The following is a 27267-nucleotide window of genomic DNA, read 5'->3' on the forward strand; positions in this document are numbered from 1 at the left end:
TTTAAAAATCAAATGATTATATTTATACTCAAAAATTCGCATTGATAAAAGTTTTATATTAAAATCCCGCGCAACGCGCGGGTACATAATCTAGTATGTATTAAAGCGGCAATGATATTTTAAAATTTTATAAATATTGATTCAAACTCGCCCACAATATAACCCGGTTCCAAAATATAATCCGTCCTGTAATTTCTTAACCCGTCCCGTGATTTGTTTTCTAAAAGTAGTAATTTGAAAATTTTAACGATTATTTATTATATATAAAAGTTTGCAAATTGTATCATTCTCTAAGACATTTATATTTTATAGTTTACAATTGTTATTAATTAACATTATACCACGGTACAGTTTTTGGTTTTATACAATTTTTTCTAAATGAGACTGATTTGATATGTCTAATATTGGTGATATTAAAAAAAAATTAAGAATTTAATCCGTATTGAAGCGGTAGATTAATGATATTTTAATTTTTTTTATTATTGTTGATTCAGAAACCTGTCTCGTCAAACCATTCCCGCCAAAAAACCTATTTATTATATTAATATTGATCTTATTTATGATATGATTCTGAATCATTGTCTAAATATTTTAGTCGTTGTGGAACGTTGAACACACATTTTTTCGTCAATTGGATAATATATGACCGTTTTTAAAATTTCGAATCACAATATATGCAATAAAAAAAATTGATTTTTTTTTACTTCATGTATTATATTATGGTTTAAAACAGTTAAAAACAAATCAAACAAATATGATATGAGAATCATAATTATAAATCTTAATCAAATCTTCTAAATATCTAAATTATTAAATATAAATATCCGGTGTATGAGTTGGGTTAAATATAACCGGACCCAATAAACTTTTTATGGCCAAAATTTGTAGACAGGTCGGATATCCATTGAACCCAAATGCTAAACAATTTAATTAAAAATAAATAAATAAATAAACTAAAAATAGAATGAACTATTTACTCAAGAGTTAGATAAATACATCAAAATGATTATTAGAAAAAAACACCAAAAAGTTTACTTATCAAATTAATTCAGTCGATGTAAAATATTATAACTAATAAATTATGGATAAAAAAATACGCACAACTATTGGCCTAGTATATTTGAAGAGTGTTATATTTCATTTTAAACTTTATGTATATGGCTATGTTCTTTTGCTCATTCAGATAGATTTTCTTAATGAAGCTGCGAACTGCGGTTCGTTTTTGTATAAAAATGAGTATCATCAAGACAAATCAATTAAAATGAATTTTTATATTTTAGGCAATATTTTCAAACTCATTTGGTTGAACGTAATTATTTGGATGGAGATGGTTAAGTCAAAATAGCAAATGACAAATATACCCTAATTATCTAAATAATAAGTTTGTGTACAAAATTTTAAATAATACTTTACAATTATCTTGTAAAAAACCGTAATTTGTCCGTCAAAACCGCAAAAATTATATTTCATGCCAAAATTGAAAATCATGTTTCCCGCCAAAACCACAAAACCATATTTTTCCGCAAAACCGCAATATCTTATTTTCTCGACCAAAACCGCAATATCATATTTTTGTTTGCTCATGTGTTAGTCTTTGACAAGTGAATTCGCTCAAAATCAAATAAAATGGTCGCTAGCCCACCCTTAAAATTCACCACCTTCGACCGATCGAGGGGTCTGAAGACAACAAACTTGACTTTCACCCTAACAAAATCATTAATTTGAGTTTTGTTAGGGTCAAAAACCACTTCTATAATCTGACCAGTGAGTTCCCCAAAGATGTAATAGCCTGTGTAGTGTAATGGTTCACCGAAACATTCGGGATCTGAATCCAAACCGGGATTAACCTAAGATAGTTCTCTCTACTTTTAAATGTTAACTTGTATATACACATTCGGGATCTGACAACGTTGTTATTTATAAAAGAAGAAAAAGAAAAAGACACGTAGATATTAACTTTAGGAAAATCCAGTTTTGCCCTACGTCGCAAAATCGTTAACAAAGAAATCGATTTGGGCATAATGGATTTGTTGAAATCGATTTCGTGTTTGATTAAGGGTAAGATTGCTCAATTGTTAGGGTTACTAGAATGTGTATATACATCCGGTTCAATGTCGGTTAAGTTACATAGATTAGATTTCTGGTTTACTTGGTTTTTGTATATATATATGTACTTATGTAATGTATGTTACGATTGAGAGAATAGAAAAGCATTTCAATGTATATACATTTTGACCAAAAACCAAGTGAACGAAGATGTCCCCGACGCCTATATATATATTTCCTGAATTTGCTTCTTTTTTTTTTTTTTTTTTTTTTATGTATCACCGTCTCTTTTATTCATACTTATTTACGTGTGATTACAGTAGTCGAAAGAGAGATTTGTGCTCTACCTATTTTATGGCTAACTAGATTTCATTTTGTGGATATCAAACTTCTGACTTTTCTTGAAGCTACCACACTTTTAATAAACTGGGTAATCTTCTTTAAACAATTATTTGTGACGGTTGCAGTGAGTGATCTGGAAGCTGCCACTATCAATAAACTAATAGAAATTGTTGTCTTGACTTTTAATTTCATGATACAGTCAGTCTAAGAATGCACGATTGTATTCCTCTTTATCCCCCCCTTGTTTCCTGCATCGCCTTGGCAGTAATCCCGGGGGTTTCTTTCTTGAAGTTTGAGCAAAATGGCGGACTGGCTTCTACTAATACCCTGGAATAAAATCTTCACTGCTGCATGTGGCTGCTTTTTAAGCGATAGAAACTACATTCACTTGATGGAGTCAAATCTCGATGCTCTGGAGACAACTATGGACGAACTTAAGAATAGACGAGATGATCTGTTAGGAAGAGTCGCCATAGAAGAAGATAAAGGTTTGCAACGGCTTGCTCAAGTCAACGGATGGCTTTCAAGGGTAAAAAGTGTTGAATCCCAATTCAATGATATGCTTGCGGCTAGATCAACTGAAACTGGAAGATTGTGTTTGTTTGGATATTGCTCCAATGATTGCGTATCAAGCTACAATTATGGTCAAAAGGTAATGGAGAATTTGGAAGAAGTTAAAGAACTTCTATCCAAAAAAGAAGTATACCTAAGGCGGAGAAGAAGCATATCCAAACCACAATTGGTTTGGATACAATGGTTGGAAATGTATGGGAAAGCCTCATGAACGATGAAATAAGAACCTTGGGTCTTTATGGTATGGGGGGTGTAGGAAAAACCACCCTCTTAGCTTGTATCAACAACAAATTTGTTGAACTGGAGAGTGAATTTGATGTTGTGATATGGGTTGTGGTATCAAAAGAGTTTCAGTTCGAGGGCATTCAAGATCAGATTCTTGGAAGAATACGTCTTGACAAGGAATGGGAAAGAGAAACTGAAAATAAGAAAGCCTCTCTCATAAACAATAACCTTAAGAGAAAGAAATTTGTGCTGTTGTTGGATGATATATGGAGCAAGGTAGATCTGTACAAGATAGGAGTTCCACCTCCAACTCGAGAAAATGGATCGAAGATAGTTTTCACCAGACGTTCAAAGGAAGTTTGCAAGTACATGAAAGCTGACGAGCAGATAAAAGTTGATTGTTTGTCACCAGTTGAAGCGTGGGAATTGTTTCGAATTACTATTGGAGATATCATATTAAGCAGCCATCAGGATATTCCCGCACTTGCAAGAATAGTTGCTGCAAAATGTCATGGCTTGCCACTTGCACTCAATGTCATTGGGGAAACCATGGCATGTAAAGATACTATACAAGAATGGCGTCATGCGATTAATGTTCTGAATTCACCTGGCCACAAATTTCCAGGTATGGAATGTTAAATTTGGGCTAATTATGGGCTTCCAACTAAAAACCAATTGGCAATTAGTGGATTGGCCCTAACCTTTTATATATTATTGATTGTCCCATCAAACTTCCGATGTGGGACTTGGATTGTATCTCCAACAATCTCCCCTTCAATCCAAGGACCACATGGATCTTAACACACCTCCTCGATCCCTCACTCGGACCGATAATAAGCCCCTTTCTCGGGCCCCCATTACTCGGGTTTGAGGTATGTCCGTATCCACTTTTCTAGGTCCACCAGAATTTGAACTTTGGGCTCTGATACCATGTTAAATTTGGGCTAATTATGGGCTTCCAACTAAAAACCAATTGGCAATTAGTGGATTGGCCCTAACCCTTTATATATTATTGATTGTCCCATCAAACTTCCGATGTGGGACTTGGATTGTATCTCCAACATGGAAGAAAGAATTCTTCGCGTTTTGAAGTTCAGTTATGATAGCTTGAAGAATGGTGAAAATCAATCGTGCTTCCTATATTGTTCTTTGTTTCCTGAGGATTTTGAAATAGAGAAGGAGAAGTTGATAGAATACTGGATTTGCGAAGGATATATAAATACGAACAGATATGAAGATGGAGGTACCAACCAAGGTTATGATATAATTGGCTTGTTAGTTCGTGCACATTTGTTGATTGAATGTGAACTCACAGACAAAGTTAAAATGCATGATGTGATACGTGAGATGGCTCTTTGGATAAATTCTGACTTCGGAAAACAGCAAGAAACAATTTGTGTGAAATCTGGTACTCATGTACGGCTGATACCGAATGACATCAATTGGGAGAACGTGAGGCAGATGTCTTTAATTAGTACTCAGATTGAGAAGATATCTTGCAGTCCCAACTGCCCCAACCTTTCAAGTTTCAACCCTATTACTCCCGTATAACAAGTTGGTGAATATTTCAGTTGGATTCTTTCGGGTTATGCCAAAACTTGTGGTCTTGGATCTTTCTACAAACATGAGTCTTATTGAATTGCCGGAAGAAATTTCTAACTTATGTTCCCTGCAATATCTCAATTTATCAAGCACAAGGATAAAATCGCTACCGGTTGGTAAGTTGAGGAAACTAATCTACTTGAATCTGGAGTTCAGTTATAAACTTGAGAGTCTTGTTGGGATCGCAGCAACCTTACCAAATCTGCAAGTGTTGAAATTATTTTATTCCCATGTTTGTGTTGATGACAGATTAATGGAGGAACTAGAGCACTTGGAGCATATGAAGATTTTAGCGGTAACTATAGAGGATGCCATGATTTTGGAAAGGATACAAGGAATGGACCGATTGGCGAGTAGTATTCGAAGTTTATGTCTAATAAATATGTCAACACCTCGTGTAATATTAAGCACGACAGCTCTGGGAAGTCTTCAACAACTTGCAGTTAGGAGCTGCAACATATCCGAGATAACGATAGATTGGGAAAGCAAAGAAAGAAGAGAGCTTTCACCAATGGAGATTCATCCATCTACAAGTTCTCCAGGCTTCAAGCTACTCTCCACTGATAATATAATGAAATTGGTAGGGCCAAGGGATTTGCTTCCTTGTGTGTAGGAACGTGTAGTTCCAAGTTTGTTTCCTATATAAATGAAAAAGCCAAAAAAAAAAGGCAGAGAACTTTTCCTGAAGAATTTTGGTTCTTGTGTTCTTTATTCATGATTTGATTGGGACTTTATCATTGGGTCTTAAGAATGGGAGAAAGATGTTTCTACGCAAATGAATGGTCTCTCTCATCTACAGGTTGGGAATAAAGCCATTACATAAGTGGTCTCTATATCTCTCTCCTGCTTTTGTTTCAATGACCTTGTTATCCAGAATTGTGTTTTATCATCCATTTCTAGAGTTTCAGAAAAACTGATCATATAACCATACTAATACGATTTTGAGAAGGCTTTAAATCAATAAGCTAAGTTAAATAGAGCTGTGTTACCTGAATTTGAAAAATAGGAGTCCCCCAATGATAACAAAAGATACACATGCTATCAAAAGCGCCACAAGGAACCTAAAACCGCCATTACAAGTGATCAGAACAGATGTTATAGTCACAAAGAAAAATAGAATTTAAACAGTACGAACAATGCTTCTAGTAACATTTGTACATACAACTATCTCACAGAAATAGAATAAATAGATTTAGCATCTTGGTAAGGAATATTGGGTTTAGGACGTACATGCCAATGTTCTTCTCAAGCTGAATATTGAGCAGGTAAAGAAACCTTGCAAGACCCCATCTGATATCTTGAAAAGAATGAACGGAGACGTCTAACTTGAGAGGAGTAGGTCGAGAGTTTGATACATAAGCAAAAGGCAAGCCAGCCCCCAATGAGTTCTGAACGAGGCGGGGAAGCTCTTGACATATCCTTTGCGCTATCCTGAATACCGCATACAGTGGGATGCATCCTATCACAAGTTTTAATTGAAGACTCTGCAGATTAAGAAGATTATATCATAAGCATACGGAATATTTCATCTCGATAGCTAAAATGGAAGCAAACACATTGAAAGCCATCAAATACACCAAGAAAGGGTGTACATAAGACATCAGAATAATCATCTGAGGAAAAAAACCGAACGTGGTACAGTCTAGCACCTCTTAAACATGAAAGGAACAGATTATTCGACTTGTTCTACACAGTACAGGAGCAAGAAAAAAAGATAAAAGACATGACACTGGACATGGTTTAGCTTCACGTTATGGAATTTGGAATTGGAATCATTCAGGTTAACACTAGACGGCTCTGTGTCTCCTGTTCTCGGAGATTTGACTTTGAAGGTCCCTGTAGTATAGGAAGAACATTAACAATGAGACCCTAAAGAATTGCATTAAAATTTTTGGGAAAATGCCAAATCCTTTATTGTAGCAAACCTCACCTGGGCATCTGAAAGACTCAATCCCACCTAAAGGCAGAGACTTTTAAATTCAAGCTCCTGCAAATTCAATTCGTACTTAAACCCTAAATCCTAAACTCGAATTCAGAACTTCCATTAAGAGTCCAAAAAACTAAGAACCATCGTCATTTCTAATCAAAAACTCTGCTACATTTTCTACATTTAAACAAACATAAAACAGCTTCATCGGAAAACAGAAACAAAAAGCCAAATGAAACACTAAAAATCATCGACAATCAAAAATTTCATAATCATCATCTTATGTATAGGAAAAAAGACACTACTAATCTTGGCAATAATTTAGAGAACAAGCCTCCTCTATGTGTCCAATTTAATGTCAATCTTAGGAGATTTGTCAAGAAGAGAGCTTAGGTCAGTAAGATAGCTTCCCAAGTCGGTTGTGGCAGCATTAACACCCAAACCAGAACCATTGTCAGACCCTTGATCTCCACTCTTTCCTTCCCTTTGCTTTGTAGTCAGCGTTTCATAGAACCGCTTCATTGCTACTTCCGGTGATAAGGCATGCACACAACTGTGTAATTTCTGAAAATTATCTCGAGTTTCTTGTTCATCGATCAGCTTCTCTCTTAGCTCATCTGGGAGGAAAGCCAGTGCACTTAAAAAAAAAAACAAATTCCGTATAAACTACTACTACTCGATAAGCTAGCTTCATGGGATAAAGCAGTAACTCATTTCGTAATTATACCTACCTGGAAACACCTCTAACAATACCAAATTTGTAGGCATCAAGAACTGATTCCTTATAGCCAAAGTTATAACCTTGTTGCGCAATAGCTTCTTTCCCGGCGACAATCCCATCACGGTATCCAGCCTGTGAATTCGATATTAACCAGACATATAGAGAAAAGATGATCAAAACTGAAAAGGCATTTTACACAGAAAAGAGAATCATTAAGTAACAAAGATGAATACCGTGTGGAATTTAACAAGTCTCAACTTATTCTCATTGTCCAACACGCGAGCTTCACTACTATGTTCTTCATCCGAACTTCCGTAAAAGGGATCCTCTGAATTCTCAAGACTGTACTGATCAACAACAATACCAATTCTTGAATTATACTTACATCATCAACAATAAATAAGCATTAAAATTTGCCAAGCATAATACTAAACAATCTCCAATTTCATGTAACCAATAATAACCAACTAGAAAGTTTAAAGACTGTTGATGACAGATTCAGTGTATTAAAAAATGTAGTGAGAATCCAAAATAGATGAATAGCAAGAGAAGCTTAATTACCCTGACATGTTGACTTGACTCTTTGAAGCTGGCAAGAAAATCAAAAGCAAATCAGTCTCGAAATTACTGAGCCAAATAGGAGGAAGAAGAATAAAGTTCTTACATGACACAGATCAGTTCGATTGAGGAACTGCGCAAAAATAGTCTGAATACCAACGATTTTACAAATTGGTCCTGAACCTGGGCCTCTTTGATGGGCTTTTACTAGGCCATTTGGATCCTTGTTGAAACGGTGCCGTCTCTTGAAAGGGTTGGTTAATAAAAGCCCAATCCCAAGTAAAAACTATTATAATGGTTAAGGAAACCAATTGAACCAGATAAATTAAATCCGAGTAAATTGGTTGATTGAGTCTGGGATTGGGATTGGGATTGGTCTTAGTTCGGGGTGGTCGAAGTCGGTTTGGATGTTTCAATCAATCAGAGTTACGAGGATTATTATAAGCAGACAAGAGAGATAGATACGTCAAAGGAACTTATCAATGCGATGCATTGGTTGAGAAATTCAATGTCACGCCTTTGATATATTGGTTTGGTCGGACCTATCTGCTTACGGTTCGTGTCTCTCTCTGGTGTCTTTGATGATGGTTGGGCTGATAAAGCCATTCATTCAAGACTCTGAGCTTCAATCAAATGGTTGCTTGCTTCTTAAGTTTCTACATTTTTTTTGTATATTTTTGGTTTGTTCCTAACTCTGCATAAAGGAGCCAAAGAACCTCGTAACTTATATGGTAAAAGAGCGGTAACGATATGGATAAGTCAGCTTAAGATCCAAGTTTCTGCCTTTATCGGCTTCTCTAGCGATATCTTTCCTTGCTTGTAACAAAGCGGGATCACCCGTTCTACCCACGGATATAGTGAAAAGGAAAGATTCCGTATCTTTCTTGTTTTCTCAAGATTCGAAAGCAAATGGGAGAGCGATCAGCTTCCTGTCCTGTACTGCAAGTGTAATGTTTAGACCTATTCAGATTGTTTCTGCTCAGAGATTAGAAGCTCAAGCCACTTCGATTGCTGACATTATCGGTTTGCCTTTACCTCCTGTGAATTTCTATAGTTCAAACTATCTAAAGCTGTTATATAATCCCAACGATAAGGTTCTTGAACTGTTGTGTCTAATACAGAACTGGTCAATTCCTTCGGGTTTATATTATCGAAGAACGAGCTTAGGCTTCCCACTCGTGTATGTGTCATGTCTGTTTTGGTGTATGGGAACGGAGTTTGGGTTTGGTTGATGCTGGTGAGGCGGATGCAGAGTTATGGGATTCCACGCAAGCAACTGAATTTGAAAGAGCCTTGAAATGGAATATTATGAGGTTACTGCTGAAACAGTTGAATAAGAAAAGGGTCTGTTGTCATATTTATTACACGGGAAGGACGACATCTTTGCTGGTTTAGAAGAAGCATCAGCTGATGACACATACAGAACTGTTGATAATCTGTGGAATAGTTACCCGAAAGAGGAGGTAAAACGTGTTTATATTTCTATGTTTCAAATTCTACTGTGGGATATTTGAAAATTAGTCCTTATAAACTATCTCTTTTACTCGCATTTTGTAGGAATTTGAACGGTTTGGGACTTCATCCAAGAGGGGGAAGAGACTGGGAAGATGATTTATCACTTATTAAACTGTCCTTGAACGATGACAAGTTGAGGAATGGAAACAATCCTTGTGTTAGTCATTCAAGAAAAAGCGAAACCGAGTCAATGGATTGTGATGAGCCATCTTTGGAATGTGTTTCATCACCAGATGATCACAAGGAGAAATCCAAGGAGTGTGCGATAAAAAGACTAATAACAGACATGGGGTATAATTTGTTCTGTTACATACCGCCTCGTGTGAAGGTAAAGAGACAAGACTATCTTCAGTGTGAGGAAAAAAAATGGTGGAGCATTGTTATATGCGGATCACGCAGATTACTACATTCTTTTACGGGTTTGCGCTAAGGTCGCTGAGATTGATGCGAGGAATATGCATAGAGATGTGTTGATCTTTGAGAGAAGATTGGCTTGGATTGAGAAAAGGATAGATCATGTTTTGCATTTAACTCCACCTTTTATATCTACTAGAGACACAGAGACACGTTTGGAGGAGCCAAGCCTAGAGAGGAAGTCTTTTCCAAATTAAAAAGGTTTTGAGCTATTGGAAGGATAACCACATCGATTTGGTGTGTAGAGATATTAATTGTCATTTGTCAGTATTTGATTCTGATGATTCTCTCTGGCAGCGAAAAGCAAGTGCGGTTTCCAAAGGGGAAGAAATCTAAACCACGAAGCCCGTGCTACTGCTGTTGAAATGCACAGATACTGCTAAGCTCTTTATCGAAGATGCCAATATTGATGAGGGTTAGGAGACATATGAGGTAGTATTCCTACAATCCTTTTTTGTTTGGTGACTTCATGGAAGCAAATGATCGGTTTTGTGTTTGGAAAAAGTACCTGCTGATGTGATTATCTCATTGTAGAATGATGAGAACCGCACAGAGGATGGGATCCAAATCGAAGCGTTTCATCTGGACAGAGAGAAAGAAGAATGATATTTTGATGCTGATTGTAACTTTGTAGGATATGTTAGAGAAGGAAGGCAAGGTGTAATGTACACACATCTTTTATTTTAAAGTACCTCCACGAGATTAACAATATTAAACAAAAAAAACTCATTTCTTTACATAGAACTGTTTTCGCAATCAAACGCAAAAAGTTTCATGATTTTGATATATACAGCGATTCAAAAAATTCCTTTCAGGAGTTATAACTTTTCTTACCTGCAACTCTCAAGAGAGAGGCAATGCACATAGTCGTCACGACAGCCAACAAATATCCGGCCACCGATCATCACTGGTGAAGAGAAAATGTCTGCCTGCAACTCTAGCCTCGCGATTTCTCCTACTTTTAAGTCAAGTGAATCTCTGCTGTGGTTGGTTCTCACACGAAGGACATGAACTCTTCCTGAGCTCGAGCATACAGTCACCAACCTGGAAAATACATGGAAACGCAATGACGAGGTATCATCATACATCAATGATAATTATATACATTCATTTGTGTGTATTACTGTATTCTTGTAATTAATACCTGTCTGATGCAAGCAGTTGATGCGATTCAAAATGCAGATTCTCATCGATGTATGCAGAAGCTGTGATCGGGTCCCCAATATTGTATTCCCACACAAGACACCCAGATTCCTGAAGTGAATTCCACAAAACAGTCACGACTTATGATACTAGTGCCACAACAACTGATCCTCATGAACGTCCCTATCAATGTCCTTGCGGACCTAAAACTCATTTCACGCAAAACTAAAACTGACTTCCTTGGAGCCGATTTGATTCCACGGATTTTGCTACAGATTCAAGTATCTCTTTAGTGCATCCACAAGCTGTTAATTTCAAGAGAGTATATTCCTTCTAATATAAACTCGGAAATCAATATGCCAATGAACTCGGAAATCTTATTAAACTGATGTCTTTCAGAAGGACTCCCTAGAAGATGCATAAGAAGCTCTATGAATTTAGAATATGCACAGACATGACAAAGTTGTACTTGCTTGGAAATAAGTCTACTTAGAATTAAGTCTATCGCACATCAGGTTTAAGTGCTTGAAAAACAAAAGCCTCTCGCACAAAATAAATAACAGTAGACAGAAATAAATAAACTATACAAGAAGAAAGTACCGGTTCTAGTGAATAAACACTTCCATTTCTACAGCACACAAGCACCTGCAGAAATAAAGACGTGTAGTCAGCCTTAGTGAGATATCCCTACACAAAAAGGATATACTGCAGTGTAGTCAGCCTTAGTGAGATATCCCTACACAAAAAGGATATACTGCAGATATATTCAGGAGTCAAGGGCACCTGAGAAGGAAGCACATGTGACATGCAAGGCCCAGCAAATATTGGTCCACCAGTCCTATACTGCATCAATGTAATAACTGACTAATTTGAGCACTCTGAGATGGAAAAAACAAAGTGACAGGAACAAAAGATGGTGAAAGCCCTTTTGACTAGATAATTGCCTATCATTATTCAGTAACTCCTAGATAGCATAAAAATCAGGGAACGCCATATGAACTTTTATGATATCATTCAAATGAACTGGGATCAACTCATGCACATACCCTCCAAATAATAGTTCCAGACGTACTCATTGCGATAACTTGGCCATCAACTAGGCAGCAAATGACTGTGACATAAAATAGAGATTAACAATAATAGTGAAATCAAGGAAACAGAAAGACAACAGTAAAAGAAGAAGAAAATACCGCTTCGGCTTGTCGGGGTAATGCATAGGGAACCAAAAATCGGTGCTTCTAGATCAAGTAGCCACAAGGTGTGGAATGGCAAATCCTGCATTTGCAAAATTAAACCCAAAATAAACAAGGCTCCATCTCCATTATTATTTATCTGTAACAACAAATCTCCCTCTGGAGCCAAGTAAAATGTAATGCTGATCAGTTAAGCTAAAGATCTCTATAGGGTAAGGGAGACCATACTGATACAGGACCCAATTTTGGCCCAAATATTTGGTAGTGAACCATTACTTCCAAGGACTATTCTGCTTAATTTTTGTTGAGCAGAAAAGATTACTTTCTATATCTGACCTGGACTATTCATACAGCCAACTGGAATGCAAAAAATGAGGCAAAAAACAGAATACAAAGTATGTACAAGCGACAACGCATAGGGTGTTAAGAGTATATATCAAAAGGCCCATACCTCTATTGATACAGCTATCACGCGACCACTTGTAGAAGCCACATATAGTAAACTATGACCCTGGGTGAAGCATCAAAGAAGAATCAGGTGATATCAAGAGAACTCCACTAATCAAAAAAATCTTTGACCACAGATGACATTGTTTTAGTTGTGGACAAGCAACTATGCCTAACATGTTGGATAGAGTAGTTAAAGTCTGCACCTCATCAATTAAAGGTGAAGCAAATATGCTCCCACCACATTGCAGCTTATAAACACAACGTTGACTCCTATAGTCAAGGGCATAAAGAGTGTGGTCATGTGATCCGCACCTGCATGAGTGATGCAAAATTAAGCTTAATGATTGGTGACTTTACAAGAACTTTAGGCAAAAAAATTTCTACAGAATCAAAAGGAACTTAAGTAAACACACAGGGAGCTAAAAGAGTATGCTTCTTTTACTTAAGTCACTGCTCGTATATTTCTCTTCAAACTTCTTTGTCAGTTGCTATGTATTTTAACTAAGGTGAAAACCCTTCACAGACCCAGTTCAAATTGGTTGTCATAACAATTTTTCCACGTATATCTATGAAAAACAAAAACCATATAATCAACCATTGGTATGAAAGTATAAATGTAAGGTCCACTCAGACGAAAGCAAGATTGGAAAGGGATTTAACATGTGGCACAAACATTATGATCACAGAACCACTCCTCCTAAACTCAGTACAATGACTTCAGTGGATACATTAACAGAAAAATTCATCACTGTATTACCATATCAGTTGCGAAGATGCATCCACAACAGGTTGGCACTTTATCTTCATCCCAAAAAGAAAACAAATTGTCTTAAGTCAGCTAGCCATCTGAGAACAATTACTAGGAATGAGCATATATGACACAGAAATTAAAGCGGCAATAAGGTAGACAAACAGAGTACAAAGCTATTATCGATCAATTTTCCTTCAGATAATACCTCGCCACATGCTTGGAATGTCCAACATAAGCTTCCAGTTGAGAAATCTAAAAAATATAATTTTCCTTTGTAGCATCCAACAACGACCTAGCATTGGAGATGTCCCTAAAACTGTTCAAGTAGATTCGAAAGGATACAGTGATCTATACAAACTGATGAGAAGACTAACCTGACTAAAATCACCAACAACCATGGCTGAACCTTCGACCCTTCCCTCTAGAGTGGTCTCCCAATATATAGAGCCACTAATTAGCACAGTAAGTGTATCATTTGTTAGAAGTCCAGCCTATTTCATAAAAAGAATAAACCTAATCCTCTCATTTTCGATCCAAATCCAATAAAATCAAGTAGTTCAATAAAAACTTAAAACTTCATATGCTAGATCTGATTCTAATTTAGTCAGAACGATGATGGCACCTCTTTGATTACAATAAATTACACCTTTCAACATCTGATACAGCAGAATAACAAGGATGCATACCTTTTGGCGTCAATGCACGAAAATTTACGTGAGTGAGACCCAATGAATAGATAAGTTTTCGAATCCTTCAACACAACTAGGGGCGAGGCATCTACACAAGACTCCATATGAACTTTCCATATCTCTTGCATAGAGACCATTTGGTTCCTTGGAATCTCCACCGACCAGTTTTCTCGGTTTGCCTCTTCATTACTACATGAGTTCGGAGAATATACCTTATTGCACCGACTGAATGCACATTGTGTTTGAGAAAATCCTGAATCCCATGATTTCTTTTCTTTCATTTTGGGAGAAAAAATTTTGGAATCAATTTTCAATCGCTTTGGGGAATTATTCTTCTCACACTGCATTCCTGAAGGCGTTGGGCTTGATGTAACACCAGAATGACGTGGAACAGTTCTACTAACCAACCCATTACCATTCTGACTCTCTGTCTTGTGGTCTAGTTTCTGAGTGGTGTTGTGTTGCGTATCTTCTCTTAACTTACCTTCCTTCTCTGACAGACAGATCAAAAGCCTAGATGGACTTCGAAATTGGTAAATCAATCTCATATCAATACCAAGACTATGAGAAAGATGTGCTGCGGCTAAAGAGTCTCCACCAATCGCAAAGAAATCATCATCGTCTAAAACTTCTTTGACCACTAATGCATCACAGACGGCCTATATCAAAAAGGAAATGATATAACTCCTCTTCTATAGTCAATTAGATTCTGCAGGTTAAAAATAAACAAAGAATGTTCTCTACATTTTTTCATAAGCATAATCACTCAGCTAAATACTGAGATTCTAAGTTTATCTGTTTCCGAAAAATTTTATATTAGTATCCCAACAAGTATTTCATTTGCTTTTATTTTCCTTGCCAGAAAAATACCCTTAAACACCCCTAAACCGTCACCTTTATTATCAGATTCCTTTGCACAACTCTAATTTCCCGTTCGAACTATATGTCCAGCCCATAATAGCAACCGTCCAAAAGTTACCCAAGGAAAATTATCAAAGATTTCACTTCCTAATATGGTTTAGAGACAAAGAAGCAACCAGATACCAAAAATGCTTACTCCATAACTCATAAGGAGAAAATAAAACGCGTATGTAAGCACAGCATGGAAATAGTCTGACCTTTTTAATAGTTTGCAGTAGACTATTAGTTCCATTGCTATGCATCATATCTTGAGCAAGGGTTTTAGGACATTTCAACCTTGCTAGTGCTTCATAATTAACTTTTCCACTTGCAGTAAGTGGCAGCGACTCCACCAAAAGAAAATGGTTAGGAATCATCACCGTAGGAAGTTTTTCGCTCATCCAATTTCTGATAGAAAATATGATACCATCACCGGAATTGCTTTCCTTGTTCAGTACTAAAAAGGCCTTAAGTGAAGCAAGCTCCTTCTCATCTCTGCTAAGTAGAACAACAGCTTCAGCAACATCTGGATTTAGTTCTAGAGTTGTTTCAATCTCTTCAAGGGCCATGCGTTTTCCATTGAGTTTAACAGTTCGATCCCTTCTCCCAATAAAAATCAAATCACCACTAGAAAGCTGTCGTCCATAATCACCCGTTCTATAATAAAGCTCGCTTCCACAATCATTCGTTAAATGATTACAGAGCGATTTATTATTATGTAGCTTCACGTAGCCTTGAGACTCTATCGAGGAATGCATGTACCCTTGTGAAATACAGAGGCCACCAACACATATTTCTCCCTCATAAGGTTTATCTTCGTCCCCAAAAAGTAACACTTTGCAATTCGAAATTGGCTTGCCAATAGGAACACTACCAATCTCCTCGGTCTTCAAGATTCTTGGCAACCCACTGCAGTCGAAATAAGTGCAGTCCCCTGATACCTAAACAAAACAAAAGGCTAATCGATACACTTTCAATTTCAACACACTGCTGCATAAGTTAAGAGAAGTGAAATTACAACTCTGACCAGCTACAACAAGTCAGACTATGCCTAAGTATCAAATAAGTGAAATTAAGAAGTCTTAAGGTATCAACAACTTTCAAACCAAAAGCAGGTAGTAATTATCAACACCTCTCAAACCATAAATTCTAGGTGGTACCAACCAGCTGACACCGTTACGAACTTTTTAATTACACCAGCTTAAGAAGATTTTCTGAGAGAAAATTATAATAAACATATTTTTCTCACCTCTGTACTCCCATATAGATTCAGAAAACATGTTTCAGGAAGTAGGCTGTGAAGTGAATCCCACAGGCTCACGGGAAAGGGTTCGCCACTTAAAACTACCAGCTTCAAGCTACTTTGAAGCTTATTGTGTCCACGATGTTGTAAAGTAGGAAGAATAGCTCTGATCATCGATGGGACAGCTAGGAGTCTGCTGATAGAATACACCTATCAAGATGGATAAACATTCGCGACCATTACTCAAACAGAAAGTAAAAGTAATACAATGAAAGATAAAGCAGTCTTCTTCTAACTCTTACCTCCAAAAAATCAATGATGGATGTCATATTCTCTTTGAGTAGAGTAAATGGAGGGATGACTAAGGGGGTTGAATTAAGAATAGGGCCAAGAAACTCCTGCAGATGATCAATAAAACCAACTGAAGTCTTGAAAGCCGATCGCTGCTCTCCAACAACAGGATAGAGCTCTTGCATCCACACGAAGCGATTTAAAAGTCCTACAGAGAACAAGGGGCGGGAATTTCAAATGTTAGATGAATTCATTTACATTAGCTACAAAAAGAGGTTACCTAGCATTAGCTATTTACTGGTCACACCATGCACTTACGATGGATAGAAAATAAATTATAGAATAATCAATATATGCGAAGATTCAAATAAATGAAAACAGCTATGGAACAACCTTGGACAAGCTACAGATATGGTATATATATATATATATATATTCCAACGAGATGTTCAAATATCGCAGAGGGTCAAAGTTATTCTGCAATTCCAGAGAGTTATAGCTAACATGTTTACAAAAAACAACAACTAAAAATCTAACATTACATGCTGTATATCTACCCAAAAAGAAGAGGTTTGTTATTGCCACCCATTTTAAGGTTTAACATGTGATCTACTGATAAATGACGAATTCTATAACCAAATCTCTTTCTCGAACTAAAAAAACCTTCGAATTTCAAGATCATCATACCTAACAATCTATTTTCATAACAAAAGTAGCTGAAACAGGTTTAAACAGTTGTATGAATAAAACAAATCCTAACCTTGCTCAGTGCCACAAACTCCTTTAGGCTTCCCAGTAGATCCTGAAGTATACATAAGATAACAAAATTTTCTCTGCCTCTGTTTCTTGCAAGGCCAAACAAAGCTTGAGCAACCAGTTTCCTCACTCAATTTCTCATCCATTGAAAACAGTAATACAGGGCAGACCTTGGTTTCCACAAGCCAATGTGATCTCTCTAAAGCAATAACAAGAGAAGCATTTGAAGAGGAAATAAGAGACAAAACCCTTTCTCTTGGCCATGTAGGATCTAAAGGTAAAAAAGCTTCTCCACACCTCAAAACAGAGAACACACTTATAATATATTCAACTGATGGTGGCATATATAAAGCCACTACCTTTGGCATATATACAACATCTGAACCAGCCTCTGCAATGTCAAAAGGTTTAAACTTTATTAGCTTTTATACTCGGAGAACTTCAGAATTTTGAAAGAGCCAAAATGGGTAACCTTGAGAATCATCATCACTGAGGATACGACGGAGACGAGAGGTGAGGGAATCAATGGATGAAGAAAGCTCGGCGAACGTGAAACATTTGTCTCCGTCGTAAACAGAAGGTTCAGCTGATTCCGACCTAATCCTCCTCGCCGTCAAGCCTGAAGCTTGAATCACGGCGATTTGATGAGGGTTTTTGGAGGCTGCAACGAATTTATGAGAAATGCAACAATTCTCCGACTTGCCTCGGTTTCTTTCACTCATCTGCCGCCGCTTTCACCGGCAAGCTGAGGTTTTTTTTTTTTTTTTAAACAACCGGAAACTTGTTCTTACATAGTGAGCATTTCGGTTTATTTTTGAGTTCGGTTTAGTTTGGTTAATTTGGTTTTATGAAAATTCTAACCAAACTCAAGTCGAAGATAGTTAGGTTCGGTTTGGTTTGGTGCATTTCAGTTTGGTTTGGCGTAGTTTCGTATGGTTTTAGGAGGGTGCATTGGGGTAAAGGTTTAGGATGATTTTGTGAAATTTAGGAAATTGGGGATTTGAAAAATGTAGTGAGTTTTTAGTATACTTTTTGTTGGAATTGGTGGATTTTTTATTTAAAAAAGAAAAAATAATTTGTGATTTGGTGAGATTTTAAAGAGATAATATTGGGTGATTTGGTGAAACTTTTTTTTTTTTTTTGTCAACCACACATATATATTAGGGTGAATTTTCTCTATAACCATTTCTGATAAATAAATTAAGAATATAGCATATTAATTTGAAAAATTAAGTAACTAACATGAAGGTATTGTGAAAAGACTAAAGTAGAGTTACCGAGAGAATACATGGCAAATGAGAAAAACAAAGAGTTATCTTTATTTTGTTTTCCTCTATATTTTTAAATATAATAATGTTTACCCCTTAATACTTTTTTGCAACATATCTTTTACAAAAAAACTGATTCGAAAATTCAAATCTACTTGAAGCAAATATATTTTTTTTCTGCATCCAACACAACTTGAATTTCTTAAATCGGATTTGATTTTTTTTAAATAATGAATAGTGTTTATCATTCTAAACATAGATGAGATAGAATAGAATCCAATGAAATAGTATAGAACGAAACATTTTTAATAAAATGAAGGTAGTGGTGGTGGTGACCGTAATAATTTAGTGACGGTAATAACTTGGTGATGGTGATGGTAACGTTATGGTGGTGATGGCATAGTTGTGGTAGCGGTGGTGATGATATAGTGGTGGTGATGGTGACGTCGGTGGTGGTTGGGACAACGGCGATGGTGGTGGAGGTAGTAGTAGTGGTGGTGGTGACTGTCGTTGGAACTTTACTCGCAAAGTTGAAATTCTGGAAAGAGATTCAAAATTTGATTCTCCCCATAGAAACAATAATCAAAGCTAATTTTTTACAGTTACAAAGAAAATGGGATAGGTTACGTAAAAAATAAAGGAGAGACACAAGGGCAAAAGGGTCCAAAATACAAAAATACAAAAATACACACAATATCATTGGCTTTTTTTTTTGTTGGTTATTTACTTAATTATAGATTTTTTGTATGTTATTGGTGCAAATTTTCCTATATTAAAAAGCTACTTGGTGAAACTTTTATAACAAAAAAAAAAAAGAGAAACTGGATTTCAATAATAAAAAAATAATAGAAGTGACGTAACTCGTAGCAGAGAGTTTTTCCATCTATGGACCATTCAAAAGTTCAAGTCACTGGAATTACTATCAACGAGTACCAATTACAAAGAGCCAAGATATAACAACAAAAAGTTGGATTTGGTTCTCTTTGGAACGTCGTTTGTGGTTTTGAAACATGTCGTTCACTAAAAAACGTTGTCGTTAACATGATGGAACTGATTAAAGATGAGACAGCTTGCTTATTGGAGAAACCATGTTGTGGTTATGATTCTGAGATAGTTTACGGCTTTGTGTTACAACTTCAACATTGGAAAGTTGAAACTGAGAGAATTTTGTTGATATTAAATTTGAAAAATAGACTCCAGCGTTATCGATTTTGGTGGAACGGTTCTTCCACATCCACTTTGTTGTAGTAGTTTGTATTTGACTAAATTGTGTTCTTTTTCGCATCTTCTCTTCCGAGTGGAGCACAATAATGACCGCTGCGAACCTTCAAAACGATCTCATGTTTGAAATCCCTTGTTTTTTTTAAGAGTGATGAACAAAAGAGACGATGATTTGTTTTGACGATGAGAACGAGAGAGTGAACGACAATCTCTTCTTTTTTTGTGTTTGTTTTTTAATAAAACAAATTATTCCAAATAACACTTCTGAAGGTGTGATTTTTTTAAAAGGTTTCTCATATAAAAATGTATACAAAGTCTCTCCAAATCAGTGTTGTGGTTTTCTTCCAAAAAAAAATTATGTTTTCAATAACAACTGATTTGATATAAGTTTTACAAATTCTTGATTGAATGACAAGAGATTGCAAGTGATTTTATAGAAAACTAGGACTTAGGACCCCCGCGATGTCGCGGGGGAATATATTTCAAAAATCATTTAAAAAAATATCAAACGAAAAAATCATAATGAATTGTAATAATTTTGAATTTTTTTAATAACAAATCAATATATATTTTACAAAAATTATGATAAAGAAAACCCTCACAAGCATTTATTTAGTATATTAATATTAGAAAAACAATAATTTGTAACTACAAAACTATTCCCAAGTGCAAAAAGCATAAACTAATAAACCAAATATTACAATGGTTTGATAAATAAGCCAAAACGTTCAACGTCAAATAAACCAAATGCTATTGTGTTAAATTAAACGGTAACAACAATTCATTTAAATATATTTTAGTATTTAAATATTTTTTTAAAATATGACGAACTTATCCGAGAAACGCAACCGTAGATATCAAACATTCCAAAAACTGCTACGGTTCGTCAATTATACCAAATGTTGCAATAGTTCATCAAATATACTAAAGATAACAATGGTTCGTAACACAAAACCAAAAGTTGCAATAATTCGTCAAATAATCCAAATGTTGAAACCGTTCAATTAAATAGTTACAATCTCATTTAAATACATTTTAGTAATTAAAAATTAAGAATTAAAATAATAATTTATGAAGTTACACCGAGAGACGCGGCGGCAGATAATTAAATGTTATAGCTATTTATAAAATAAACCAAAAATTGCAATAGTTCGTGAAATAAACTAAATATATAAACCAAATGTTGCAATTGTTCGTAAAATAAACTAAATATTGCAATGATTCGAATAAGCGGTTTCAACTGTTTATGAAGAATTACAATAAAAATGCAACCGTAGAAAACATTCAGAATGCAATTTATAAAAAAAAACATAACCGTAAAATATATATTTTAATTAATAAAAACAATAACGAAAAGTTGCGATAAAAAGACGCAACCGTTCAGATGTGCAAATGGTATTTATTAGATTGCTATTATATATAGATTTCAATTTCAATAACATTTGATTTGAAAAGTGCTTTAAAAATCACAAGTTGAATAACATGTGATTTAAACAAAAAACCAAAAATGAAAAAATTGAATAATTCGTTTAAATAATTGGGAGAAGTATGGTTTAGAATTAGAGGTTTTAGGATTGAGAAAACTAAGTAAACTTTATTTATATAAAAAAGAAAATCATATATGGGTTTAGACATTTATAACATATGTGGGTTTAGACATTTATAGAAAATCATATGTGGGTTTAGACATTTATAGAAAATCATAACATTTATTTAATTAAATTAGTTATAGATAAAAACAGATTGGGTTATTGGTTCAGTTCGGTTTCAAAACCAAACCAAACTGAATGATTCGGGTTGAAGAAAAGCTTAACCAAATGGGTTTGCTTGTAGATTTTGGTTCGGTTTGGATCAATTTGAGTTCAGTTGTTTTGGGTCAGTTAAGTTTGGTTCGATTATATTGACATCTAAAAGTTCATATTGTTGTGAAACTTATTGTTATCTTATTTCATTCCATGAATAATGATACATATATATAGGCATATAAACCTAGGGTTTTAGAGTACATAATGAATAACCCTGATGGGCTTATTGGGCCCGGTTATAAGTCCAATATGATGTATTATAACACTCCCCCTTGGACGGAGTAACCGGACCTGATGGTCAATCGGGATCTCGATAATACGCTGGGGAATGTTGCCTCATTAAAACCTTACCAGGAAAACCCAGTGGGAAAAACCATGGTGAAGGAAAAAGAGTACAACACGCATTACTCCCCCTGATTAGAGCATCACCGTAGATCTCTAAGTCTACGCATTCCTATTTGTTGGATGAGCTTCCGGAGTGTTGAAGCGGGCAATGATTTGGTGAAAAGGTCGGCGGAGTTATCGCATGATCGGACCTGTTGAACGCTGATCGTACCATCCTTCTGCCAATCCGAGGTTGAGAAGAATTTCGGTAGGATGTGCTTCGTCCGATCTCCTTTGATATAACCTTCCTTGAGTTGAGCAATGCAAGCCGCGTTGTCTTCAAACATAACCGTGGGCTCCTTATCTTCTTTCATACCACAATCTGATCGGATGTGCTGAGTCATGGATCGTAGCCAAACACATTCTCTGCTGGCTTCGTGAATGGCCAAAAGTTCTGCATGGTTTGATGAAGTGGTAGTGATTGTCTGCTTTATCGATCTCCAAGAGATAGCTGTTCCTCCATGCGTGAACACATAACCAGTTTGAGACTTGGCATTGTGCGGATCTGATTGATATCCTGCATCAGCAAAACCAACTAGTCCATCCTTGTTGTGGTTAGTGTAAAACAGTCCTAAGTCTTTAGTACCTTGAAGGTATCTTAGGAGGTGTTTGATACCATTCCAGTGCCTCTGAGTTGGACATGAGCTGAAGCGAGCTAGGAGGTTCACGGCAAAACAAATGTCTGGTCTAGTGTGACTAGCCAAGTACATTAACGCTCCTACAGCACTGAGGTATGGCTTTTCTGGACCGAGAATTTCTTCATCGTCCTTCTTGGGACCAAATGGATCACTGTCCAATCCTAGGCTCCGGACAACCATTGGGCTGTTCAATGGGTGGGCCTGGTCCATATTGAATCGCTTGAGTACTTTTTCAATGTAAGCCGCTTGATGCACAAGGATTCCTCCTTTAACGTACTCAAGTTGTAAACCCAAACAGAATTTAGTTTTACCTAGGTCTTTCATTTCGAATTCTGCTTTCAAGCAGTCGACTGTTTGGGAGATTTCACCAGATGTTCCGAGGATGTTTAGATCATCCACGTAAACTGCTATGATTACAAATCCTTTGTTTGAGTATTTCTTGATGAAAATGCATGGACTGATGGGATCGTTTTTGTAGCCTTCTCTGATGAGATATTCGCTTAACCGGTTATACCACATACGTCAACTTTGTTTCAGTCCATACAAGGATTTGTTCAGCCTGATGCAGTATTGATCTCGAGATGCATGCTTATCTTTAAGCTCTATGCCATCTGGTAATCTCATGTATATTTCATTGTCGAGGGGCCCATAGAGATATGCGGTGACAACATCCATTAACCGCAAATCTAGATTTTCTCTTATGGCCAGACTTATGAGGAATCGAAAAGTAGTTGCATCCACCACCGGAGAATAAGTCTCCTCATAATCGATTCCGGGTCTCTGTGAGAATCCTTGTGCTACAAGCCGTGCTTTATAACGAACGACTTCACCGAGTTCGTTTCTTTTACGCACAAAGACCCATTTATGGCCCACTGGTTTGACATTGAATGGTGTCCGGATGATCGGACCAAACACATTCCTGAGTTTGAGACTCTTTAACTCCACGTTTATGGCTTCTTTCCATTTTAGCCAGTCTGTTCTATGAGTGCACTCTATGATAGACGTGGGTTCTAGATCCTCTTGCGTGTTTGCAATATCAAGTGCTACTTTGTATGCAAAGAGTGCATTTAAGTCGACTTCTTTTCTGTTCCATTGGGTTCCAGACATGTTGTAATTGATAGAGATCTCGTTGTTATCGATCTCGTCAGAACCTAGAGATTCGGCGTCCCAAACCTCTTCTGGTGGTTCATTAGAGTGAGTCTCAGCGCGCGCTATGTCTGTTATATTGGGAATCCCGGTTTCACTATTGCACCTTTCTTTGATTTCCGTGGATTCTTGTCTTTGGAACCTAGAGGTCTGCCACGTTTATTTCGTGATGCAGACTCTGTAGCAACTTGAACTTGTCCCGTTGGAACAGTGATTCGTACTGGTGCATTACAAGCTGGTATGTACGATTTGGTTACTTTGTTCGGGTCAGCAAAGGAATCTGGCAATTGATTAGCTAGCTTTTGATAGTGTATAATCTTTTGGATCTCCGAATCACATTCTAGAGTCCGAGGATCTTGCCAATTTAAGGATGTTTGATTCCATGATAGCTCTTTGACCAGCTTGTGTTTCTCTCCACCCAATGTTGGATATACCGATTCATCAAATTGGCAATCCGCATATCTGGCCTTAAATAGGTCTCCAGTGGTCGGCTCGAGATATTTGATGATGGTGGGAGAATCAAAACCAACATATATTCCCATCCTCCTATGAGGTCCCATTTTGGTTCTATGTGGTGGAGCAATGGGTACATAGACTGAGCACCCAAATGTTTTGAGATGGGAGATGTCTGGCTCATGACCCTGTAATAATTGGGATGGGGAATATCTATGCTCACTAGATGGTCGGATGCGTATTAGTTCAGCAGCATGTAATACTGCATGTCCCCAAGCTGAGACCGGGAGTTTCGACCTCATGAGTAATGGTCGAGCAATCCATTGGATTCGTTTAATGAATGATTCAGCAAGTCCATTCTGAGTATGGACATGTGCCACAGGATGTTCAACGGTCACCCCCATGGCCATACAGTAATCATTAAACGCTTGGGAAGTGAATTCACCAGCATTATCAAGACGTATAGTCTTTAGTGGGAAGTCTGGAAAGTGGGCTCGTAATCTGATGATTTGAGCCAACAACCTAGCAAAAGCTTGGTTCCGAGAAGACAACAGGCATACATACGACCAACGGGTCGAAGCATCTATTAGTACCATGAAGTACCGGAATGTCCTAGAAAGTGGGTGAATGGGACCACAGATATCTCCTTGGATTCTTTCCAGAAAATGCAATGTCTCTTTGGACACTTTTACTGGTGAAGGCCGAGTGATCAACTTCCCTTGGGAGCAAGCTGTGCACATGAGGTGCTGAGGGAAGACTCGGTTTTCTCGAAGGGTGTGTCCTTGAGAACTTTGGATTAATTTACGCATCATGGTTGTACCGGGATGACCAAGCCGGTCGTGCCAAATAGTGTAGTCTTGGAACCGGGCTTTGAGAGCATTATTAGCCTCAATCATACTGACCTTGGCATAGTAAAGGCCAGTAGATAAAGCGGGTATAGTCTCGAGGACTTGTTTATGGCCAAGTGTGATCTTAGTGATCAGTAGGGATTCTTTATTCCCTTCACCCTGGGTTTCTATGTGGAAACCATTAAGTCTGATATCTTTAAAACTTAAAAGGTTTCTTTTTGAGCTGGGTGAGTATAATGCATCTGGAATGTCCAGATGTGTGCCGTTTGATAACAACACATGGGCCTGGCCGTGGCCTTCTATTAAGTTCGAGCTACCCGCTATTGTGCTAATATTCGCGGTTTGCATGATTAAATTTATGAAATAACTCTTGTCTTTGAGGATAGTGTGGCTGGATCCACTATCCACCACTATGATATCCTTTTGAGTGTTCATATCTTCAATTTAAACAAGAGGTATGATTTAAAAATGAGTAAATCATAAGATTCATAAATTAATAAAATATCAAAATGTCTGAAAATAAATAGCAAATGAAAATAAAACAAATCCCCAAAATGAAAAAAAACAAAATCAAAATAAGCAAGTGTTCAGATGATAGAATCAATCGAGGAGATCTGAGGTCTCGTAGTCCATGAGATCGGTCGGCTCGGTGGTGGTGTCGTTAGCATCAACTTGCTGGGCCATGTTAGCTTCAGCAGGTGCTTTCCCATGTTTCTGATACAAATCACAATGAAACTTGGGAGTACGACAGTTCTTTGTCCAGTGATTGAACATTCCGCATCTGGTACAGGCAGACTGATTGGTTGGGTGGGCAGGGCGGTTTGGTTTAGAGATACCACGGCCTTTACCGGAACCATAACTGAGGTTATGTCGGTTGCCACGTCCGTTTCCGCGTCCACGCTTTCCACGTCCATTCCCACGTCCATTCCCATGTCCATGGCCACGATCTGAGGATCTGTCTCGCTGGACATTGTAGGATTCTTTGCGGGAATCTGGTACTAGAGCCGATCCCGGGGGCCTCTGGGCACTGTTCCTCATTAACATGTCATTGTTTTTCTCGGCCAAGAGCAAACAGGATAACAAATCTTCGTACAATGTATGTTTCATTGCACGATATTGTTGCTGAAGCACAATATTTTGGGTATGGAAGGTGGATAATGTTTTCTCGAGGAGATCATTATCAGACACCTCTTCACCACATAGTTTCATGATTGAAACTATCCGAAAGAGTTCGGAGTTGTAGTCATCCACAGATTTGTAATCTTGGAACCGGAGTTCCTTCCAGTCAAACTTGGCTTGTGGCAAGAGCACCGTTTTCTGGTGATCATACCGTTTTTTCAGGGCCACCCAAAGTTCGAGTGGGTTCTCAAGAGTGAGATATTGCTGTTTGAGGCTTGCGGCCAAATGATGGCGGATATGAAATATCGCCTGGGACCGGTCTTTATCAGATGTGGTGTTATCCGCTTTGATACACTCACCCAGTCCCTTTGAGTTGAGGAAAATCCTGGTGTCCAGGGCCCATTCGAGATAGTTTTCACCGGAGACCTTGAGGGCCTCGAACTCGACTTTCTGAATGTTTGACATCTGAAACATGAAATTGATTTCATTAGGGGTTTGTTAAAAGGATAGTTATATGAAAATAATTAAATTTTCTATTTGAGGAAACTTTATATTTGAGGAAAGTTTCTAATTTGGGAAACTTTCTAAATGAGGAAAGTTTTCATTCCGGGTCATTTGCTATTTGAGGAAAGTTTCTATTTTAGGAAACCTTCTAAATGAGGAAAGTTTCTATTTGAGGGAAACTTTCTAAATGAGGAAAGTTTCTATTTGAGGAAAACTTTCTAAATGAGGAAAGTTTCTATTTGAGGAAACCTTCTAAATGAGGAAAGTTTCTAATTTGGGAAACTTTCTAAATGAGGAAAGTTTTCATTCCGGGTTATTTGCTATTTGAGGAAAGTTTCTATTTTAGGAAACCTTCTAAATGAGGAAAGTTTCTATTTGAGGGAAACTTTCTAAATGAGGAAAGTTTCTATTTGAGGAAAACTTTCTAAATGAGGAAAGTTTCTATTTGAGGAAACCTTCTAAATGAGGAAAGTTTCTAATTTGGAAAACTTTCTAAATGAGGAAAGTTTTCATTCCGGGTCATTTGCTATTTGAGGAAAGTT

The 27267-nt window shown here is 36.9% G+C and overlaps 3 protein-coding genes and 1 pseudogene across 6 annotated transcripts; 2 read left to right on the plus strand and 2 right to left on the minus strand.

The window, feature by feature from the left end:
• The first annotated feature begins 1943 nt into the window (after window positions 1-1943).
• On the plus strand, window positions 1944-5426 carry LOC9304519 (probable disease resistance protein At1g51480). Its single transcript, XM_021018290.1, is given in 4 exon segments — window positions 1944-3086; window positions 3089-3820; window positions 4256-4707; window positions 4709-5426. Coding segments are annotated over 4 exon segments (2274 nt in total). The 5' UTR covers window positions 1944-2689; the 3' UTR covers window positions 5402-5426.
• A 924-nt stretch (window positions 5427-6350) lies between these two features.
• LOC9306525 lies at window positions 6351-10450 on the minus strand. Of its 2 annotated transcripts, XM_021018289.1 has the most exons (6): window positions 10432-10450; window positions 7998-8025; window positions 7670-7778; window positions 7447-7568; window positions 6719-7352; window positions 6351-6624 (listed from the first exon to the last, which is right to left on the minus strand). In XM_021018289.1, exons 2-5 carry the CDS (start codon window positions 8003-8005, stop codon window positions 7055-7057), a joined length of 537 nt encoding a protein of 178 aa, XP_020873948.1. In that variant the 5' UTR covers window positions 8006-8025; window positions 10432-10450; the 3' UTR covers window positions 6351-6624; window positions 6719-7054. The 2 variants fall into 2 exon arrangements, with proteins under 2 accessions (XP_020873948.1, XP_020873946.1); XM_021018287.1 differs by lacking the exons at window positions 6351-6624; window positions 10432-10450 and adding an exon at window positions 8101-8481 and having other exon boundaries at window positions 6810-7352.
• LOC9306526 lies at window positions 8101-10172 on the plus strand (annotated as a pseudogene).
• LOC9304521 (putative acyl-activating enzyme 19) lies at window positions 10298-18091 on the minus strand. 3 transcript variants are annotated; one of them, XM_021018285.1, is made up of 18 exons: window positions 17812-18091; window positions 17344-17730; window positions 16595-16791; window positions 16299-16502; window positions 15268-15990; window positions 14147-14808; window positions 13835-13910; window positions 13666-13752; window positions 13467-13510; window positions 12913-13021; window positions 12711-12770; window positions 12257-12341; window positions 12113-12177; window positions 11850-11909; window positions 11667-11711; window positions 11068-11177; window positions 10758-10967; window positions 10298-10505 (listed from the first exon to the last, which is right to left on the minus strand). In XM_021018285.1, the coding sequence occupies exons 1-18, from the start codon at window positions 18059-18061 to the stop codon at window positions 10502-10504; spliced, it is 3378 nt and encodes a 1125-aa protein (XP_020873944.1). In that variant the 5' UTR covers window positions 18062-18091; the 3' UTR covers window positions 10298-10501. The 3 variants fall into 3 exon arrangements, with proteins under 3 accessions (XP_020873944.1, XP_020873943.1, XP_020873945.1); XM_021018284.1 differs by lacking the exon at window positions 10298-10505 and having other exon boundaries at window positions 10585-10967; XM_021018286.1 differs by lacking the exons at window positions 10298-10505; window positions 10758-10967; window positions 11068-11177; window positions 11667-11711 and having other exon boundaries at window positions 11854-11944.
• Between the last annotated feature and the right edge of the window lie 9176 nt (window positions 18092-27267).

This window comes from Arabidopsis lyrata (assembly GCF_000004255.2).
Source record: "Arabidopsis lyrata subsp. lyrata unplaced genomic scaffold ARALYscaffold_7, whole genome shotgun sequence".
Classification (NCBI taxonomy): Eukaryota; Viridiplantae; Streptophyta; class Magnoliopsida; order Brassicales; family Brassicaceae; genus Arabidopsis; species Arabidopsis lyrata.

Bases quoted from the DNA above. Each gene is read 5' to 3' on its own strand.
- LOC9306525 (XM_021018289.1), bottom strand. The intron at 7,569-7,669 runs GTATTCATCTTT...TCGAATTCACAG, and splicing joins GACTTGTTAAATTCCACACG to GCTGGATACCGTGATGGGAT. The intron at 7,353-7,446 runs GTAGGTATAATT...TTTTTTTTTAAG, and splicing joins ATTGTTAGAGGTGTTTCCAG to TGCACTGGCTTTCCTCCCAG.
- LOC9304521 (XM_021018285.1), bottom strand. From the start codon at position 18,061: ATGAGTGAAAGAAACCGAGGCAAGTCGGAGAATTGTTGCATTTCTCAT. The intron at 16,792-17,343 runs GTTAGGATTTGT...TGTTCTCTGTAG, and splicing joins AGTTTGTGGCACTGAGCAAG to GACTTTTAAATCGCTTCGTG. The intron at 11,910-12,112 runs GTATGTGCATGA...ACATTGATGCAG, and splicing joins CTGGAACTATTATTTGGAGG to TATAGGACTGGTGGACCAAT.